Source organism: Netta rufina (assembly GCF_964035555.1).
Source record: "Netta rufina genome assembly, chromosome: 4".
NCBI lineage: Eukaryota > Metazoa > Chordata > Aves > Anseriformes > Anatidae > Netta > Netta rufina.
Genome location: NC_140127.1, coordinates 48,684,832 through 48,706,497, shown reverse-complemented (window position 1 = coordinate 48,706,497; position 21,666 = coordinate 48,684,832). Strand labels below are relative to the sequence as shown.

The 21,666-nt window shown below is 38.3% G+C and overlaps 1 protein-coding gene across 4 annotated transcripts in view; it reads right to left on the bottom strand.

The window, feature by feature from the left end:
* The window catches only part of CLOCK (clock circadian regulator), a 61,390-nt gene that overhangs the window by 26,762 nt on the left and 12,962 nt on the right, over positions 1 to 21,666 (bottom strand). For all 4 annotated transcript variants that reach the window (XM_084286241.1, XM_084286242.1, XM_084286244.1 and 1 more), the window contains 5 exons: positions 18,893 to 18,954; positions 9,083 to 9,196; positions 6,545 to 6,635; positions 4,788 to 4,847; positions 4,235 to 4,383 (listed from right to left, as the gene is read on the bottom strand). In XM_084286241.1, the coding sequence (XP_084142367.1) occupies positions 4,235 to 4,383; positions 4,788 to 4,847; positions 6,545 to 6,591 (256 nt within the window). In that variant the 5' untranslated portion in view covers positions 6,592 to 6,635; positions 9,083 to 9,196; positions 18,893 to 18,954. The remainder of the gene's footprint in view (positions 1 to 4,234; positions 4,384 to 4,787; positions 4,848 to 6,544; positions 6,636 to 9,082; positions 9,197 to 18,892; positions 18,955 to 21,666) is intronic.

Genomic DNA, 21,666 nt, shown 5'->3' with positions numbered 1-21,666 from the left:
GGTAAGGTTCCCCCTCAGTCTTCTCTTAAGTCTTCTCTTAAGTAGCACTTAAGAGAAATGTATAGATTAACTTTCCATACGTAAATGAGAGATGCAAAGGCTGCTGAGCAAAATTAGACCCTGGGTTGTGAAAGCTAATGCTTCTTTTGGGCCAAGAAGGCCAACGGCATCCTGGCTTGTATCAGGAACAGCGTGACCAGCAGGGCGAGGGAGGTGATCGTCCCCCTGTACTCAGCTCTGGTGAGGCCGCACCTCGAGTACTGTGTTCAGTTTTGGGCCCCTCGCTACAAGAAGGACATCGAGGTGCTTGAGCGGGTGCAGAGAAGGGCGACGAAGCTGGTGAGGGGCCTGGAGAACAAGTCCTACGAGGAGCGGCTGAGGGAGCTGGGCTTGTTCAGCCTGGAGAAGAGGAGGCTCAGGGGTGACCTTATCGCTCTCTATAGGTACCTCAAGGGAGGCTGTAGCGAGGTGGGGGTTGGCCTGTTCTCCCACGTGCCTGGTGACAGGACGAGGGGGAATGGGCTTAAGTTGAGCCAGGGGAGTTTTAGGTTAGATGTTAGGAAGAATTTCTTCACTGAAAGGGTTGTTAGACATTGGAACAGGCTGCCCAGGGAAGTGGTGGAGTCACCATCCCTGGAAGTCTTCAAAAGACGTTTAGATGTAGAGCTTAGGGATATGGTTTAGTGGAGGGCTGTTAGCGTTAGGTTGGAGGTTGGACTCGATGACCTTGAGGTCTCTTCCAACCTAGAAATTCTGTGATTCTGTGATTCTGTGATTTTTTCAAATGATAACTGGAACAACAAGAAGCAAAACTGCGTAGTACCTCAGTGCTGATGACTAACAGGGGCATTACAGAGGCACTGGTTGTAAAAACAACCTTGAACGAGTAAACGTGAATCAAGCATTTAGATGAATCAGAAGAACAAAAATGTGTCTTTATGCTTTTGATTTCAAATGGAGAAATCTGTAGGAAGTTCATGTGAATTTTATTAATTCACATGGCTCAAAACTTGGAAATTCACATGACAGAAAACCTGGAATTGACTTAAATATGCAAAAGGCTGGAAAATTTCAGAATTTTGTTTCTCAAACCGGGCAAAACTTCATGAAGAGCCTTATACTCAATTAAAAGAAGAGGGAACAACAAGGAATTATTATTATATGTTATGCAGGGAACTAATATATTATTATACATATTATACAGGGAACTGGCAACAAATCAAAAGCTGCAAGGAGGAATTAAAAAGACTGGCTAATACGAAGGACCTGAATATTCAACGATCACATTTCACAAAATGCATAACTTCATCAGGCCTTTGCTATTCATTCTGAAATGGTATCATAAAGCAGTAAGAGTGGGCTAGAGAATAAACAAAATCTAAATATAACCCCAAACCTAAATTTTCCATCTGAACAAATACATTTCACAGTGAGTGGGAAGTCAAAGAACATGAAAATAAAAAGCTTTGCCATCACCACAGAGGTGAAATCCAAGGAGCTTAATACATTCTGTCCACAAAACAGAAAATCTTCATTTTAGAACTGGAAAAGCACCATTTCTTGGCTTATTCTGGCCCATATAGCCAACCCAGTGCAGAACTAAAAAAAATCAGTTTGGTTTCCACAGCAGACAATTTACGCTGAAGAAAAGCTGAAGTTTATGCCTTTAACAAACTGTTCTGAATGATCTCACCACAACTATGGGCACTCTTTTTCATTTCCCAGAGAGCAATAAGGATAATATTGGAAAACAGTGAAAGCAACCCGGAAAAGAACATTCACTTGGTACCTTTAGAGAAATGTTTTAAAATGATGGCAGAACGTTGTGCTAAAAGATGAATGACACTGAGGCCACATTCCTAAGCCAGGCACCAAAGACAGGAGCCCAACCAAACCTGCACACCTTCAACTCACTCAGCCCTCAGATCGTGGATCTGAAGCAACTTGGCATTAGTACTGAGCGTCCTCAAAAGAAACTGCCTACTGGGCCAAGAACTGTAGCATTTATCAGTGGGCTGTATTAATATAAATCTACTAGCTGTAATCATAATAAGCCAGATTTTTCAGTATTTCCGCATTTTCACAATTTTCTTGTTTAGCAATTCAAAGCAAGGTGCAGGACTCAAAGCTGAATTGCCAAGTGAGAAGCTCTCAGTAATGTAATTTCAGAGTGCTTATCCTGTTGGTTTTTACAATAAGAAACAGAATCTGCTCTGGCCAATAAGCAGATAACATAGTTCATCTGGACCTGTTTCCAGTGTACCAAGCTCAGCCAAAGTGGAAATGGTCCAGAAAGAACCAGAAGCAACACAGTTAATCAAAACCTGGTGGCTGAACACAGTAGGATTTTCAACAGTAGAGCAGCTAATCATTGCTCAAAAATTTATTCGCTGCTAGGGTCACTCTATTTTAATGTAACAAACAGATCCAAGAGCCTCAGGAGGCAAAGAGAGCTTCTGAACTCTGCCAAGATTTTGTCCCAAATATTTTAATCTAAAAAAGTGCAGAGCGATTCTGGTATGCACTTGTAGTCAGAGACCTTAATGTGCAATGTGTAGTCACACAAAGCTATGTTCTGTCCCATCAGGTAAAGGACAAAAGCTCCAGGCTTTAAAAAGCATTCATCTCCAGTGCTGTTTTTTTTTTCTTTCTTTTTTTTTCCCTTTTATCCTCAAAACCAGAAACAACCAAGCAAAACCACATAAAAAACAGCAACCAAACAATGGAAATAAGAAAGCCCTTCAAAGACAGAGTTACAACTGGTGCTGCTGGCTGACAGCTGTGTTCATTCTATACTTTATATTACAGGGAATCACTAATACAAGATAAAGTCATTTTGAAACAGAACAAACTTCTATGAAGACATTAGAGCCTACAGAACCTTTACAGGAAAGGCGCTTTCATACTACTTTTCTATTTGTTATGAGAAAAACTTATCTCATGGAACTAAACCAGCATAATCAGCATTTATTTGGCAAAAAAAAATAAATCAACCAACTTATGAATACTTGCACAAATTATTCCACTTCCCTTTCCATTTTAATTATTATGTTTACCCTTCTAATGGCACTATTCAGTACACATCTGGTGCCACTTGAAACGTGACCATAATACTAATCAAAGAGACATATTCAGGCATGGAAAAATATTTACCATACTGTAACATACCTTAAACTGACAAACATACTGTTGATAATCACTTATCTATTCACACACTTAGCCTTGCCTAAGATAGTTTCATCTATTGTGTTTTTTAACCTAATGGTAGCTTATTTTGTCCCTGCTGCTTTCTAGTTAGTATACATGCTTATAAATTCCTCAGGGAAATGTGTTAACTAGCGAAAGAGCTTGTTTTCTTGAATTTTAATCTTGTTTTTGGCAGTGTGAACCACAGGGTGCCATATTAAGAACAAGTGTAGGAGCAGGAATAGGAATTTTTCACATACAGAAATATCAGCCATAAACAGTGTAGGCTTGGTAGAAGTTTTTGATAACAGAAATAAGAATCTATATTGAACTTCAGTACAGTATATCTCAGTATATCCAACCATCAGCTGATGCAAACAACCAAAACATAGAGAAGATGTTCAAAACAAAAACATAGCAAAGATGTTCAAAGATACTCCTAGTTTTGACATTTAGTGTTCAAGTTTACAAAACACACATTCGTTGGCTTATGTATCAATGGATATGTCTTAAAAATCAGAATGTTCAGCTTAAAGAATTTACAGATTTTCTGTGTGGTTCTTTTTTTCCCCCTTTTTTCCCCCCTCAATGTTCTAGGTAGAAGAAAAAGCCTGTGTTCCAGGTCTGTATTCCCATTGTGTGGCATACTCTCTCATGAAACAACCTAGCCCAATAAAGCTTGCTGGAGACAACAACGTTTACAACCTGCACCTTGTAAAGCAGCTGTATTCTAAAGGTCTCCATGTGAACGTAACAACTTCAAGGTTACTTCAAAAATGCATGCTTCTCTTTATGAAACAGAATTGTTTGACAACTATGGGATAAAAACAAACAAAAAAGTACACACGGATTCTGCAAAATACTGTCAAAAACAGTTATAGCTCTGCTACCTAAATTATAATCTTAAGAATATCTTTATTCAAGAACCCTTTACATTTTTTGACAATTTCCTTAAAGGAACTGCAGAATTGTTAATGTTTTTATGTACCAAGTGAATATCATAAACATTTTAACAACTTGGAAATACTTTTCTTCTTGTTACAATTACCTTTGTGCTTCCGTAAAAAGTCAATGCTCTTCTGCAGTACAGTGGATTTATCCATCTTCCGAGCATTGCCTGGAAGCATGGAACCCAGCTCTTTGATAAGTACATTAAACTGATCTCGACGTTTCTTTTCAGACTTGTTTCTAGACACTCTGAAGAACAAAAGAGAAAACGTTTTACAGCAACTATGACACGTACTTAAAATAAGATTCGTTCTACTGCCAGGTTCCTGATGGAAACAACCCCTTCAGAATCTCTGCCGTGAGAACTGACACAGGAACACCTACTCGAAATCACAGACACCAGTTTTTGAAGAATGGTTTCTTCATTCATGGAGGGGTGCACCTGAGCCTTCAGAATAAAGCTCCCTTAAACAAAGATACAAATAACTGAACCACAATTACAAATACACAACATATCTAGAGAATAACAGTAAGAGAATGCTGTTAAATAATATGGTTGATTACACAATAATCACATTTTTATTCTGTTTAGAAATCTTCTTGGTTGGTCCAAGTATACAACATTTCTTAGCGTAGGTAAGCTAAAAAATTACCTTTTTGCTTTATCTTTGTCATCTTCTTCCACCAGCCCATCAAAAATGCTTCCATCATTTCTGAAAGATAAAGAAATAAATAAATGAGAGAGGGTAAAATCTCTCTCTTCTGGCGTGCAAACACAACAAGGAAGAAAAAAAAAAAGACTTCCATATTCATCACTCATTCATCTACATAAAGAAATTGAAGAACTGTTTTACTGTGATGTCTCACAAGGACCATCAGCAATAACCCGAAACCAAGACACCTACAAGTTCTTCTTGTAGGACATTTACTAAAGAGAAAGAAAAAAAGATGTACATTTCTGACATGACCCAAATTATTTTCAGGCTTCTCATGGTAACTCACAACCCTGTGCAAACCCTTAATTGAGCACTACTTAATTCTATTTTTCCATCTTTTTGATTATTTGCATTACCTTATCCTTTTGAAAACATCAGAGAACAAAAATAATTTGTTACCTCTACTTATTCACAACTCCTATTACAAATATGACAATAATTTACAGTAAGAAAGTACATTTTTCTTAAGTAATGAAGTATCAATAATGGAAGAGGGCTGTGAAATATGCTATACTTCATCCACGCAAGTGATATTATAAATATACAATTGACTCTAAACAGTACCAGTAATTATTCATTATATTTGGTTCCTAACCAAGTATCATTTATTTTTAACTCGACAATTGCCACTGTACTGCTAAAGAGGTCCTAAAATACCAAAATCAGAACACTTTTTCCTTTCAAGATGCCTTAACATACTTCATACAATACCTTTGTTTGATTTCCTTTTAAAAGTCAAGGCAAAACCATTCTGTTTTCTAAAACTGCTGTTCACATTTTATTTGTCCCATTTCTTCTGCCTGCTTTCAGCCTATTTAGTTCTGTCCTCTCACCGACTGCTGTGTGTCCACCCATTAACATCAGGCTAATTTTCCAACATAGTATTTCCTTCCCTTGAGGCAAGTCCATCTAACAAGCTTACTTCATCTCTCTGATTTGTAACTGATAAATCATCAAACAATCATACAGTACAGACAGTGGTGATGTTAGGAAGTAACTATTTTCTATATCACTGCATAAACGTAAGCTTTCAGAAGGAATTCTTTTATTCAATTGGCTGAGGTTTCAGTGAAAATCAACAAACTTCACCAAAAAATGAAAAGTCAGATAAACATTTTAAAAGGTTTACTGTACATTTTTATTGTTATCTATTCAGAATGGGGTTGACTTTCTGTAAGTTTTATGCAAGTTCCATTTCCTGAAGTCTCAAAACCAGCATATTAAGGACCTAGTATCTATCACCTGAGCTCCTAAGAAAGTCCAGTGTAAGGAATCAAGCAGAAACCATGGCTCAGCTATTACTTTTCCCTTGAAATAGGTTAGCAGGTCACTTTACTGTCATCTGCAGCACCACTAATCGTTTAAGTGTATTTGTTTTCCTTAATCAAATATTGAAGTACTTTAAAAAAAATAAAAATCAAGTAAACAGAAAAAATCAACTCAACTTGCACAGATGCTGTTCCATGTCTGAAAAGTCATACATTTTAAGATTCATCTCAAACAATAAAAACATTATTTCCAATGACTCTAAATGAATCTAAAGATTATAAAAATAACAGTATCAAGGTAGCAAAAAACTCATTCCTTGTTTTTGCATAAATTACTGTTCTCTATATATTAACTCTAATAATACAACTATTATAGAAAACATTGAACAGAAATTCCCCCCAAACTCTCAGTGTCTCTTAACATACCTGTCTGCAATGGAGCTCATTTTATGGGTGCTTATGGTAAAAAACATAACATATCACACTTTAGTCTTGTGGTAGACATTTGTACGTTTGCCTGTAAGAGAGGAAAAAAATCAAAATGTGACTCTGGAGAAACAAACGTGTATTTCAGTAGAGCATACTGAAGTTTTTATTTGCTCTATAAACTGCTTTTAATCTTCCCCTCTGTTCCAACCATCTGCTCTGCACCCTCACCTTCTTTAATATAGCCTACATTACCTTTATAACCTGGACTTTAATATTTTATTTTACATGACAGAGCTTAAGTGCCACAATGAACAAATTTGAACTAAGCCAATAGAACCCTTTTTCTGACTACAAATTCAGATATAGCTTTTTATTGTTATTTCAACGATTTTATCTAGAAGACTTATATGATTTTGAAGGTTGAACAGATGTAAAATAACCTCCTAGTTAGTAATACGTTCCATCTGGAAATTGTGCAAACAGAAAGCATTTGGGAAATAGTATTTTACAGCTGTTATTTATTTCTTACTATAATTTCTTTTTGAGCACATTTTTATATTAGACGTGAAATTACAAGATGATACCTATTAGAAAGTGATCCTTATACCGAGCTAAATTCATAGCTAACCTGGCCATTCCTTAAAGCAGTCTTTTATTCATTACAAAGCTTCAGTAGGAGGTTTTTGCTTGCCTTTTTTTTTTTTTAAAGTGTATATGTTATTTTGAATAAAGAATGTGAATTAAACATTAACAGTGAGAGAAGGGATTTAAAATTAAAATAAGTATTTAATTCAACTAGTACCTATTCCAAGATACCCAAAAATTATAAAATTGCACAGATATATGGAAAGGCCAAAAACCAAAGATAATACAATTAAACCTCTCCTTCTGACAATAAAAAGTCAGCTGTCAGAGGCTGCTCGGGGAGCAGCAGGACTGGAACATTGTCAGCCATTAAGGAACAACTGTGTGCAGCAAAAAGTTTTATATAAGAGCTAAATTTGCAGATCTTCAGGAGTTTTTATAAGCTATAAACTTAATAGTATAAAGGCATTACATTTATTTCAAAGGAGCTGGTTTTAGCTACTTCAATGACTCATAGTTTCTGAGCAGGAAGGATTTGTTTGTTTCTGGAAGTGCCAAATCCAGCGGAACTTGCAGTGTTAATACCACAAGAAATATGGCAGCTGCTACTCCAAGGTCCAGACAGCCTGCAAAATGTTCCAGGAAAATCTTATCCCAGTTTTTGAATAGATAGGGAAACTGAGGAAGAAAGCTTATGTTCCAACCAAACTGTCTCATGGTCTACAACAGCCACATACTAAGAATGTTTGATTCACAAGATGAGCTTTTTTTTTCTCTCCGCAAAGCTTCAGAACTGAATGACGCAGAAAAGTAAATGGGAAAGCTGGGTTGCAGCACAATCTCAAGGTGCATCACAGGGTGTGCGTGCTATTTTGCCCAAGAGCCCCACAAGACCCCTTAAGTCCCCTTACCCACTTCTTCAACTAGTAAGGCCCAACTTTGTCTTGCCTTTATTCTCCAGAGACACTGGAAGTAAACCATACCTTCACTCCAATACTTCAACACTGCAATTGCACTGGCCATTCCCACAAGTTAAATTCCTCAGATTAGTTGGCCGTGGTTTATAAAGTCACTAAGCTGTACCATTTGAAAAACAGCCAGAAATAGCAGGATAAAAATAAATTACGGAGAATTGTTTGTTCAAATTCTTGTCAAAAGCAATCAACAGAGAGGTTAGGTTGCTCAGCAGTAAAAGGAAACTATCATTACTGGCAGAGAATTAAGTTTTGAATCAAAAGCCAATTAGAACCTTGTTTTTATAAAGCTTGTACAATGTACACTAACACAGATAGCCACTAACTACATTTTCAGCTCTGTGTTAATTTTTCAACAAATTTGGGAACTAATGTTACAGGGATCAGGAATAATATGAAATTCCATATGCTAAATGATATACAGTTCCACTAATATGAAAAAGAAAAATCTGTGTGTAACTAAACACAAAAAAAATCTTTGACATAACTGATGTATTCATTATGCAGAATCAGAATTTCAGAATCAATATTCTCCACTTTAACAAAGCACTCAATTTCTAGAATTCAACAATATCATTCGCTTGTTACTGTATACAGATCCTATGTCAGAACTGGTGACCCAGATAGATTTGGTACCCAAGACAGTTGAAGGAACTGATAGACTATACGAAATGCACCTGTAGTGCATTTTCTCTCTCTTTTTAAGGTCTGATCATTCTCTCTTTGCATCCAAAGCTGCAAAAGGCAGCTTATCCTCAGTGGTTATGCGTGTCAGCGGATAAGACTGCAGAAACAAATCCAATGAAATCAGGCAACTTTAATGCAAACAGTACAGAAATCAAGGACTATGTATAAGAATCAAATTCAGTCATTTTCTGCAGAATATAAAACACTTCTTTACCATTGCTATTCAGCCCTTCAGTATTGATGACAGAAAGCCGTAGGAGCTTTATTAATTACAAGAATACAATTTTACCTTTTACACTTTGGGACTTGTAAGTAGAAGTTTCAGGGGTGAAACACTGTTTCTTCTGAAGAATTATGTGGAGTTAAATGTATCCTCTGCTGCAGAAAAGCATTAAATTATGAACTGTAAAAAAAAAAAATCAAAAAGGAGGGTTTAAAATTAGTAAATTTTATAAATATGCTTTAAATAAAAGAGAAATAATAATTCCAACATGAGTAATTTATAAATGCAATATCCTGCCTATAAAAAACACGCCAAATATTTCACTATCAGAATTCACCTTGCCTTAAAGCTCTTTCCTTGTTAAGCACTATATTCTTAAATAATTTCATCTCTGCTTCAAGCTGTCATTTTATGCCAATCTTTAATCTTGATGTCATTTTTACTTTTAAATGTGGTATCAACAACACCATCTACATCTTTGCTTCCATATGCCACCCTCAAATAATTTCTATATAACATTATTTAAACATCCTATTTGCTGAAACTCTTACTTGGGTTTCCACTGGCTTTCTCAGTGATGTCTTCTCGTCCCCAAAATTGTGACTCCTAGGACTCCAGAATGTGCAGAATGCTGCTGATGACTAGCAAAGTTGCCCAGCTGCATTATTGCTACTGCCTCAGACACAGCCATTAACCCCTTCTTTGAAAACCCAGTTAAAAAATCCTTTCAAAAATTTATTCCAAACTTACCTCACAAATGGAGTATTTCCATAAAAAACTCACCTCTAGTTTAAATAATCAGTCACTCCTGACTTCTTTATATGATTACTTTTCAATTAAATGTATTTTATACACTTCTTCCCTTGAACTATGCTACTTTCTACATGTCTAAGTCACCTGAAATCAGCTTTTTCTCCCATCATTATCTCATTTCTCTGTGCCTATATATTCGCTATACAATATATCCATTCCATTTTCTATGAATGTTATTATAAAATGAATTAAATTTTAAAAAATAAGGTGGCTTCTAAAACTAAGCTTATGCTACTCTTAAATTCATTAATGTTACTAAAACCATCAGAATTATCTCTATTTTTTTCTCTCTTTTTTAAAAAAGTATTTGATTAGAAAAATTAAATTTCTTCTTCCCTGCAGGTAACAGAGGCTCTTAAGTGGTTAAAACAGAGATGTAAACATTAACATAGGAAGTTAAAGCACAGCAGACCAATCTGCCAAAAAGAGAAAAACAATTACAGCATGATTCAATGAAGCCACTCGCTCTTTTCTGGCCAAATAACCTGCTGGCCCATTGACCTACTTTTTTAGGTGCTCGCAGGCTCCTCTCCTCTTCTGTTTTGTTCCATTTGACAAGTGCAAACATTAACGGTGACAAAGAGTCCCAGGAAGGCTAGGTTACAGGGACTGCAACATGAAACCTGTGTTTTTAAACTGCTTTGAGTTGAAGAACTCTGCCAACTCTCGCCCAGCTCCTAACAGAGCTCTAATGAGGAAAATTTTAAATCTCATCCCCGCAGTATGTAGAGGTGTATTTTTTTTTTAAATCTCAATTAAACACTTAGGATAAACACCACGGACCTTAAGCACAGAACCGTATTTGTTAATGTCTAAAGCAAAATGAAAAAAAAAAAGGAAGTTTTTAAGGATATTTCAAAAAGGGATTTCAAGATGAGGAGGAAATGAATATGTTTATGTTATAAAAGAACATAGGCAAGCTTAAACCAGACCAAAAGGAAAGCTAATCACAGTGGAAAAGGTTTTGTAACCAAAACCGCACAGATCTCTAACTCAGTCGAAATGGCATGCATGTGAGAGCTAGCAGAAAGGTCTAGACGCCTACACAACAGCACTGGGAGCCACAAGTGTTCAAAGGTCACAAGTCTGTCTCCACAAATCATGAGGGTTTTTTTTAATATCATGAATTATTTGCATCTGTTTCTATCTCTCGTACACATTCGGCACAAGTTTTCAAACTTTTCTGCAATGACAAAGGCTAGAAACTTACTATTTTTAAGAAAGCTAAGTTCCTCAATCAAAAGCTTCAGCTGCTGCCATCGAAATACAAATTATTAATACACAACATTGCTCAATCTGCAGCAAAATCACAAAAGCTAGCAATGCTGCAACCTCTGGGCTATGCTGACTTATCAGTCACAGAGAAGCACGGAGTTATTGGGTGGCCAAAGAAACGTGGTTCTGAGTAAGTCCTGGGATAAAAAACCACAATCCAACCTCAGGTAACAGTGAAAAGTTTGCATCACCTGATAAAATGCTCTGTGTTATAGACTGAAGGAATTTCAGTAACTGCAGTCCAATTTTGTCATCAAGGCTGCTTTGCACACTGACAATATTAAATCTTGGAAATAAGTTCAAAGATTGAATAAAATGCAAAATTACACTACAGTCTTGCTCATGACATATTTTGTCAGGACTAGACTGGAAAATAGATGAGACAACAGCCAGTGCATTGCCTCTACTTCATTTTCTGTACAGTCAGTGACTGAAGCCTTGATGTCTCCAGGACTTCATTTTAACAGTAACTTAGCTAAATATTTTTGAGAAAGTATCAATATTGTCCTTATATTGCAAACAAGTTTTTATATAACTGTCTTGATTTTTTTTATATGTAATGTTTTCATGACTTCACAGATTGCAGCCCTCAGACAGGATTAATGCAAACTGATTAGGAATTATATAGGAAAATATAGGAAACAATTCAGTTTTCCAACAGTGCACCGTCTGCAAGCTGAAGCAGATTAACATCCTTAATACAACCTGATCTCTGTGCCATAATCCTATTTTGCCAGGGGCACAAACTAGTGATTATAATCACCGAGGATTAACTTTAGAGATCTTGTTTAAAGAATCAAAATCACAGGACAGCGGTCAGCACCTCCACAGCACCCGATGCCCCACAACTCTCCAGTAACAGAGCGCAGTAAGCAAGCCAAGGAGCAGGAAGACCACAGCGAGTCAGTAGCTTCCTCCCAACACCAGCATATCACCAAGAACCTAGACATTAAACTGATTCTGAAGATAATTATAAACCTTCTTGATGCTCCTTTCCAGGAGCAAAGGAATATTTATTTCTGTTCATTTGGACTACAGACTGCCTGGGTTTTACTCTAGTGGGACATCCCACCACAGTGGACAAGCAGAGAACCATACCTCACGCCCAGAATAACGCATTGCTACCACTCATGCTTTGCACTTTGTTCTTCCTGTTCTTCCCTCCAGCCCAACCAGTTTTCTCTTTAGCCTTTTCTTTTTTTTTGGATAAAGAGGCAGAGAGGAAAAGGGGAAGTATTTGCTTTGTATTCCTCTGTTGTAAGCATGGACTTCAGGAGAGAGCAGGAGAGCTTTAGACAGCTGAAGCACAACCTGCTCTCTAACCTGATCATGTTTGGCCTAACTGAACCAGTCAGCACGTTTCGAGATAGTTCTTCTTTGCTTGCAATGGTAGAAAACACCACCAGAAAGCACATCAGGGGAATGCAAACAGCACTATTTAACATCTTTGTCAGTGACACGGACAGTGGGAATGAGAGCACCCTCAGCAAGTTTGCCGATGACACCAAGCTGCGTGGTGCAGTTGACACGCAGGAGGGAAGGGATGGCATCCAGAGGGACCTGAACAGGCTGGAGAAAGGCCAAGTGTGAGGTCCTGCGTTTGGGCCAGGGCAATCCCAAGCACAAATGCAGGCTGGGAAGAGAATGAATTGAGAGCAGCCCTGAGGAGAAAGACTTGGGGGTGTTCATCGATGAGAAGCTCAACGTGAGCCGGCAATGTGTGCTTGCAGCCTAGGAAGCCAGCTGTACTCTGGGCTGCATCAGAAGGAGCATGGCCAGCAGGGCAAGGTCCCTCTGCTCCACTCTCATGAGACCCCACCTGCAGCACTGTGTTCAGATCTGGGGCCCTCAGCACAAGAAGGACATGGAAACGTTAGAATGAGTCCAGAGGAGGGCCACTAGGATGATCAGAGAGATGGAGCATCACTCCTACACTCAGACAGGCTGAGGGCGCTGGAGTTGTTCAGCCTGGAGTAGACAGCTATGGGGAGACCTTGTAACAGCCTGCCAGTACCTAAAGGGGGCCTACAGGACAGCTGGGGAGGGACTCTTTGTCAGGGAAGTGTAGTGATACAACAAGGAGGGATGGTTTTAAACTGAACAGGTTGGATGGGGCTTAGGGCAACCTGGTCTGGTGGGAGGTGTCCCTGCCCATGGCAGGGGAGGTGGAACTGGGTGGGCTTTAAGGCCCCTTCCAACCCAAACCGTTCTGTGCTTACATGATTCCGAGTGATTGATCCCTCCCCTCTTCTCGTTAATCAAAATGTTAAAATGTTACAGTCTGAAACTGATGTATCTCTCTCATTTTCTACCTCAAAATAACAAAAGTAAAGCAAAGAGAGATGATGGGGCTGAAAGGAATTCCAAGAAATGCTGTCCAAACTTTGCAGCTGAAAACATTATTCCAACAGCTGGGAACAGTGATATATTTATCATGTTAAACAATCCAACTGTACTGTTGGTCTGTACTTGTGCAGAAGAGCTGAGGCATATCAAATGTCATTTCTTGTAGATAAACACGCTTTACCAGCAAACATATATCTTTACCTGCTCCACAGGAAACCAGAACAGGAGAGTGCTGCATCTACTACAAACATCCACATCATTTCCTTCCAGCTGGCCTTTCAACAGTGCAAGCTTGCTTAGGTCTATTTTGCAGAAGACAAGTACACATCCATGTGCGATAGAATAAAGAAAGCGCAGTAGGATGGCTGCCTGGTGGTGTGGGCTGCCACTATTAGAGTAATTCCTCCTATCTTAAGTCTGTTCCTGTGAGACTTTCAGGAAGAAGGACAGCTCCAAGCAGACATGAACTGCCTGGCAGGTCTATTGTGGCAGTGGTTAGAGCTATCACAGTTGGTCCAGTTACGATGGCACTTGGATGGCTGCATACTGTTTGCCCATCGACCTGTTTGTGCATAGCCCCCACAGAAAGCAACAGCTGGAAGAGCCTGCAGATCACCATGACTGGGAGGCAACATAGCAAACAGGGAGGTAAAATGAGGTTCTCAGATAAAGTTTGTCACATCAGATTAAGAAGTCTGTTTAAAAGACATCCTAAGTACCATCCTCACAGAAACACGGATGATAAGGGTTAGAGGAAAAAGTAATTCTCTTCTGCATTCTTCCCACGTTAGCCAGTCCTGCTACTGGGAGAACTCTTTGCTCTCCAACTTGGGCCTAAATACAGTTTGCAACTCCCATCCCTCCAGCTCATGGTTAGAGGAAATACCCATCTCCCATTTCTCTGTTCAGACCCTTTGGGCAGATCTCCCCTTGACCAGCTGTTCTGGGGCCACCCTTCCACCTCTCTCCTCGGGAGTCTGCCTCTCCTTCCCCGTCCTCAGCACGGAGATTGGCATGCAGCTCCTTACCCTGTCAGGAGTTTTGTGCTCCAGGCCAGCTCTTCGACACAGTGCGGCTCTCTAATCTTGGTTCAGACTCTGACTCATCAATTTGACTTCCCAGCCTGTCCTTAGACCTGACTCCTTGTCACGAACTTGCCTGACAATCTGGGCTCTTGCCTGAACCTGGTTACCCGCCCCAGCGAGCAGCCTGCCCTTTCAGCTCCCTGCAGCAGCTGGGGAAGAGCTCAGCAAGTTGCCAGGCTTCAGACAAAACTGCTCATTGACGGGGGGCAATGAAGGCCTCTTCTGGCACTCAAGCACTTCTCAGTCTTTTTCCATCTCTTTCCAGGTTGCCTGTATTATCTTTGCCCTCTAGGATCTGAATTAACCAAATTAACTATAACTGGAGATTCACTATGTGCCCATTGCCTCTTGTCCTGTCCTTAAGCACCTGGCTATCAGGTCAATATTCTTCCATACTCTCATTTAAGATATTTTTCTCAGTGCTTTGTACTCACAGATCCTTACCGGAGATTCCTTTCCCTCAATAACAAAGCCATGCAAGCGTGACAAAAATAATGCTTGCAAATCCTGTGCAACTAGTCTGTACAAGAGGAGGACTGCAGCTACATGTTACAATTCCACTTGCACCAGTTTTTGTTTATAAGGCTCCTCCCTGCTTCTTGTCACTCTTCCTGGACTTCAGCTCTGGCCACAGTGAAGCAGATTTGTGAGATGATGTGCTCAAAAAAAACACATAACCACACTCACAGTTTTAAATACCTTTATTGTTATGTTCTGTTTAAAAACCGTGGCTTCCTGTACCTTTGAAAATTGACACAGCTGAGGAACAGTACAAAGGGCAGCAGGAACCTCTTAACTGAGTCTGCCACTGCTGGGTCTGTAACAGGGAACCAGGTTAAGTCTTGAGAGTACACACTGTGTTTGCACATTGAAAATACAACCTAGCTCATAATCAGGACTGTCTGAAAAAATATAACTAATGCCTCCAACAGTACTTAAAAAACAGTACTTCTCAGCACAAGTTTTAACCAAGAGAAGCTAACCTGTTAATGAGACGATTCAAAACTGAAAACCGTCATGCCCCTGAAAAGCTGTTTACTTTAATGGGATTCTGGGCAGGAACAGCCGGCAGTCAGCTCAAGAACAAATTCCAAATTTGTGTTCACTGTGCAGGAGAAAGTGCTCTAGATTGTACAAAAATCTTGACATTCTGTTATTCATGCTCACATGAGGGAACTAAACTTGGTATATTTCACAATGAACAAAAAATCCCACGTTCCTTCCTCCATCCTCTTAAATAAAAGAGAGGATGTATGCAATTGACAGGTTTCTTTCTTTTATTTTTTCTTCCCATAAGTTGAAAGGGGTAAAAATACCTCCCCTATGCTCAAAAGCTGAAATCCCTACTGAATACTGTTAATCACCCCATAAAACTTTGTGCTAAGTACAAAATATTTTATACAGAATAAAATTACCTGGCAAAAAAATATTTTCACTTGCTGATTTCTCAAAATTAGCAGAAATTTAAAGAAAAAAAGTTTAAAATACAGTAGCAAGTTGTCTATCCCCAAGTCACCGCTTTGAGATGTTTCACCCAATTACAAGTGTACGTAATTATGACACATTAGCAATTTTAAGTGTTTTGTATCAAACACATTCAGGTGCTAGTTTAAACAACAATTTGTCTAAAATGGTTTGTCACATTTCTCACAGAGGAGAAATAATAATAAGAATACTATGAAATCTAACCAAGGAGAAAAAAATTAAATGTAGATTAATATCTATTATATCTATGTGATTAATGTAGATTAATATCTATTAAGATTAATATCTACACTAAGAAATGGGACAGATCAAATGTTAAACTTTTTTTCTTCTACCCCAATAACAGGAAAAAATGCCTAGATATAGAAAATAAACTACTTTTTGTAAACTGTCCTAGCAAAAATCTGTTATCAAATTCAACAGCTGTAATTATTACACATTCAAAGAAACTGTAAATTATATTCTTCAATTCCATAAAACATTTCTGCTGTTTTGATAGAAATCCATGTTTAAAAGGTAGAAAATGAGACCTTACAATTATTATTACTGCAACAAAACCAACGCATTTACCTGCCCACTATAATTAATCTTGCTGAAAACCCACAAACCTACAGGTTTGGTGAGCAGCTTAAGTGCCAGACTTTTATTAACAGCGCATGTCTCTGCTGCAAGGTGGACAGGGCAGGGCAGTTTAAAGTAGTTGCTGAAATGCACACAAATGAACCTTTCCAAAATTCTACCCTAGGCCAAGAAAAATCAAGAAGATTTAATACTTCTTTATAACCTAAATGAACATGCATAATTTTACATGAAGAGTCAGACTGACTAATCTGAAGAAAAATAAACGTTTCTTGCTGTTATCACTACTGCACTCTAAAATCTTTAGAGATCAAAAAAGTCAACAGATGGTCAAGACAGTCGGTAAGAATTTAAATTATGCAAGTTATTTCTGCACCCAATGCCTTTACAGTCTATTTAGAAGAAATTTTAAAGTATAGCTATGAATCTCATGTCAGTTTTTCTTGATTTACAACTCACCTTACCTTTTTAAGGGACAACCAGCTCTTTCACATCAACTCAACAACTTAATCCTCGAAGATACCACGATCAACCAAATCCAGAAATATCTCACCACTTCTCAGTTACACAAGTATTAAAAAGGGATGGAAGGGGTTGAGTGAGCAACATGCCATGCTAGACAGCACAACAAAATGAACTCAATTATTTTATTTACTTATAGGAGACAAAGACTTATCCCTAGCAGCTGCATAGGGCACTCACCTAGGATGTGGGATAAACACACTAAGTACCTCCTCCAGCTTAGTCTGTAAGTGAAAATTACTACACATAAGGTAGCAGGAATAGGATATACATCGGCCACGCGGGTAATGGCACGGCTACAGATACTAGTGACTTCATAACTAAATGTATTCCTAATCACCTTTACCAAATTGCTCGGTAAAGCTGAAAGTCTTCAAGATAATGTGACCCTCTTTTTTTTTTTTTTAACGAAAGTTATTATGGACACTCATTTCCACAACTCCATTAAAATTCCCTCTTCTGCTAGCATTGCTGTCTGCAATCACAAAGCCAACACAGCCTAAAGCTGGACCAGCCTAAAAGTAACCCAAACAATGTTTCATTCAGCTAAATCAGCTAACTTCGTTTCACCATACAGCTGCTCAAAAGCAACGTTGGCACAGGGCAAGGGGAAGCAGTGAATCACCAGGTTAGACACATCTTTTGGCAACAATGCCAGTTCATTCTGACCTACCTCATGCGTTAAAATGCAACCAGAGAACAAAATTAGGAGACGTGAGATTCAAACTTGTGCTCAGAGAAACAAGCTTTGTTGTTACTACTTGAGAAGCCTGCTCTGTATTTTAGATGAAACATTTTCCTCTCGCATGCATTGCTCTATCTCACGTGGCAAACTGCGCCACATCATATTGCAGGCAGAATGAGGTTTGTATACATGCACTGATCCAGACTCATGAAGAGCTTCTGGATATAAAAACAAACCCTGAACTCAGCTTTGGAGTCAATGGGAAACTCATGCAAAATGCAAAGCAGAGGAGTAGCTACACCTGGCATGTTGCTAGGTAGTTATCAATCTATCCGTCAAGCAACACAATTATCACGAACTGTGACATTTTTAAGATGATCATCAGTATGCATACATATAAATATGATTATTCATCTGGATGAATAATATGAAGCTAAGAAAGTTTTTTGAAAGAATGACTTACACCAAGACCGATTATTTGTAACTCTTACGGTTGTACAAGTGAACCAAGAGGACATATATAAAAAAACAACAAATAGAAGTACAGTTGAAAACAGCAAAATGCAAGAACAAACGGCGGGTGTTGTAGAAAGCTACCAGTACTCAATCTAAAACGTGCTCATCTCATGCAGAAATGCAAGCATGTAAATAAACCACTTTAGAACTATCTTGTGATGGGCACTGTTTTTTCCAAGTTGATTGCACAATCCTCGATCTGTGCAGCTGTGCAAGTGCTTCTGATGCTTAGATTTCCCAGCATGCGTGACTCATGCACAACTAAATCATTCTGTAAAGCGTTTGTGAAGAGTAGACTGCTTCACTGCCCGAGGAATGGAGTAGGCAGTGCACTTCATAGGAAACTGCCTTAGAAAAGAAAGAGGAACTGAAAATTCACATTCATGTTACCATAAAATGAGAGAGTAGGAACATTTTTCTGTTCAAACACTGAAGGACATTCCAAGTCAAAAAAATACCAAACTAGCAGCTTCTCCTCTCTGCAGCTCCCTCTCTCCCCCCATGTCTGCATTAGCAAACTTTCTGTTATATTCCTAAGATTAACAAGATTTAACAGAAGTAAAGACTTACTTTTTCTAGAATTCTGTTGTCTGCTGGTGGGTCCTTCAGTATTTCCTTGCCAGTACAACTACCTGTTATAGAAAGAGCAAGTTTACACATTAAACAAGAATTCCATGCTACAGTTATGAATTCCAGACACCTGCACTGCAGTACTCTCCTTCATCTCATCACACAAAGCACTAGAGTTTGTCAAGAGAACTTTTAGAATAACGATCCAGGCTCAACTGGAATTACAGTGCTTGCAAAACCTGCGATACAGGACACGTCCTTCATATTACATATGCAACAAGTGCCTTAACAGGAAAGAGGAAAAAATAAAAATAAATAAAATAAAAAAGCCTTACAACTGGTGCACAGAGGAAGTGTCTGTGCACATTTCAGCACGTTAGCTGAAATGTCAACTGTTGTCTTAACTGACAACTAGAAGAGTCTTCCTGCCTTGGATTTGTCTTGTCCCTAGAAGCCCTTTGCAAAACAATCTGTAACCACTTTTCAGATATAGGTTAAGGCATCCTTTAGCCACCTTGGAAGATTTAAACAAGAACCAAAAGGAAATGGAACATCAGCCAACAAAATCGGTCAATAAGAGGACTTGTTCAGACAGGGAAGACAGTACATTATAAAAAGAAAGAATAGTACTGCATGAAGTAAGTAACAGTAATGCGGCAACAGAAAAAGTGTACGAAGTCAACTCTAATCTAATTTTACTCTCATCTTTCCTTATACACATAGAAATAAAGGAAGAACATGTTTGCTTAAATATTCAAATGTCAGAGTACTCAACACAACTACATTTCTGAAAGTACAATTAACACCATCAGAGGGAAAATCATTGTAATTTGAAGTAGCACTGTTACATTTGACCATTTTTAGCCTTCTGTGTTTCTAAAGCCCAATCATATTATGCAGATATTTTGTTTATTAAAATTCTTTGTTCATTCTCCTGAGCAGTAGAAACATGTACTTTCTTTGTGAATTGCTACTGACACACGCAGAAACTTTCAGAGGTTGTGCTTAGAAAGTGGAGCTTGGAAAATCCACTGATTCACCTTCTGAGGTTCAGCAGAGAAGCAGCAATAGCAGACCAACAAATTCCTCTTCCCATAAATTACGATGGTCTGCAAAACATTGAGCCCAGTCTACTTAATTGTATATGAAGTTGATGATTATGATGACAATATTACACTTCAAACATCAGGATTTTTTTTTAACGAAAACTTTTTAGAGCTTGCAGAGAAATTCACATTCACAACAAAATTTCTCAACCATTTCCACTCCCTCAGTGCTTTCAAAAATATTTTAAAGATCATGTTTAATGAAAGACAGAAAACAATACAACCGTAGAATTCTTAAGCCAAGCTTCTTTAAGCTTTGCTGCTACCACATTTCAGATAAGAACTTTCAAGATAGGGTGTGGGGGAAAAAATTTAATTCCTTAAACTCAGCTCTTATTGGTATTTTCAGAAATTCATGTTCTGTCCCAATACTTACATTTAAGCTTTAAAGAGCTTCAAATGAGTGCTCAAAGGTACTTATATCAGAATTATTAGTCTCCTGTACTATCTACTATATTTAACAACAAACCGTATCAACTATTCAGGACCACACTCACTATATTTGCATGATTCTCTAAAATCTTCGGGCTTCCATTTGCATTTTTCTCTTTTGCCACTCTTCAAGATTTTCTTTCACAGAATCATCAGACTACACTACTTCTATCTACCTAAACATGTCTCAGCATGTTTGATTCTTGTCCTCTTGAAGTCTTCTCTGCACTCTCAAGTTCTCAACACCTCCCAAATTAGCATCACCATATTTTATTAGCAAAGACTTAGAACCTTCTCTTCCAGGTCATTACTGAAGATGCTAAAATTAGCACTGCTTAGAGACTGCCATCTCAAATAGCAAGGAGGATCTAGTTAAAAATCAAGCTGCACTAGACGTATCTTACAGTTAATTGTTTAAATCACAACAAATGAAGTAGGGTTCCGTATAGGTTCATTTTCCACTTCATTAAGTGACTCCATTTTTCTATTTCCTTGACAGATTGTATTCACAGAGGCAGTGAAGGAAATCTGTGGAGGTTGTGTTGCTCAGTACCAACGCACTGAAACTTGTAACTGGATTTAGAAAATAGACGCACAGAGATGTTCGTTGCCCTAAGGTACTCACCAATAACCAAAGTAAATAAATTTGGCTGTCTCCACTAGCAAATAAACTGGAGCAGTAGAAATGGATCAGTAGATCAAAGCAGCAGGTGCTGACACTAGCTGTTCAAGTGGGTTTACTTTGGATTAGATTTCCATCTGGTCTCCAGAAGCAAACCACCATTGCACAGGCCACTCAAAGTTTTCCAGGGATTTAATAATTGATTCAGGCCCGTGTGCTCCCAGTAGAGACAGAAGAGCGCTTTGCACCTGCAGCAGAACTTAAACAGTTTCCTGGGAAAGGAATGTAGTTGAAACATATTGCATCAGTAGGGGATAAGGGGAAATAGTTGAGAGTTTCTCTCCAAAGCAGTATTAACAACTTAAATCAAAATGGTAATGCTTAGACTCCAATTGTACCCTCCTTTCCAGAACAGACTAATCAAAGAAGGCACTATCTCACACAACAGAATATTTGAGGGTACAGGCTCTGGAAGAATTCTGTAAGCCTTTCTTAAATCCTTACCACAGTTAAAAGCAAATAAACAAAAGCCACACTGCATGGCAATCTACTGACTGCCACATAGATTTTATCTCCCCTATTCCATAATTCAGCAGAAGACATAAAACTCGATA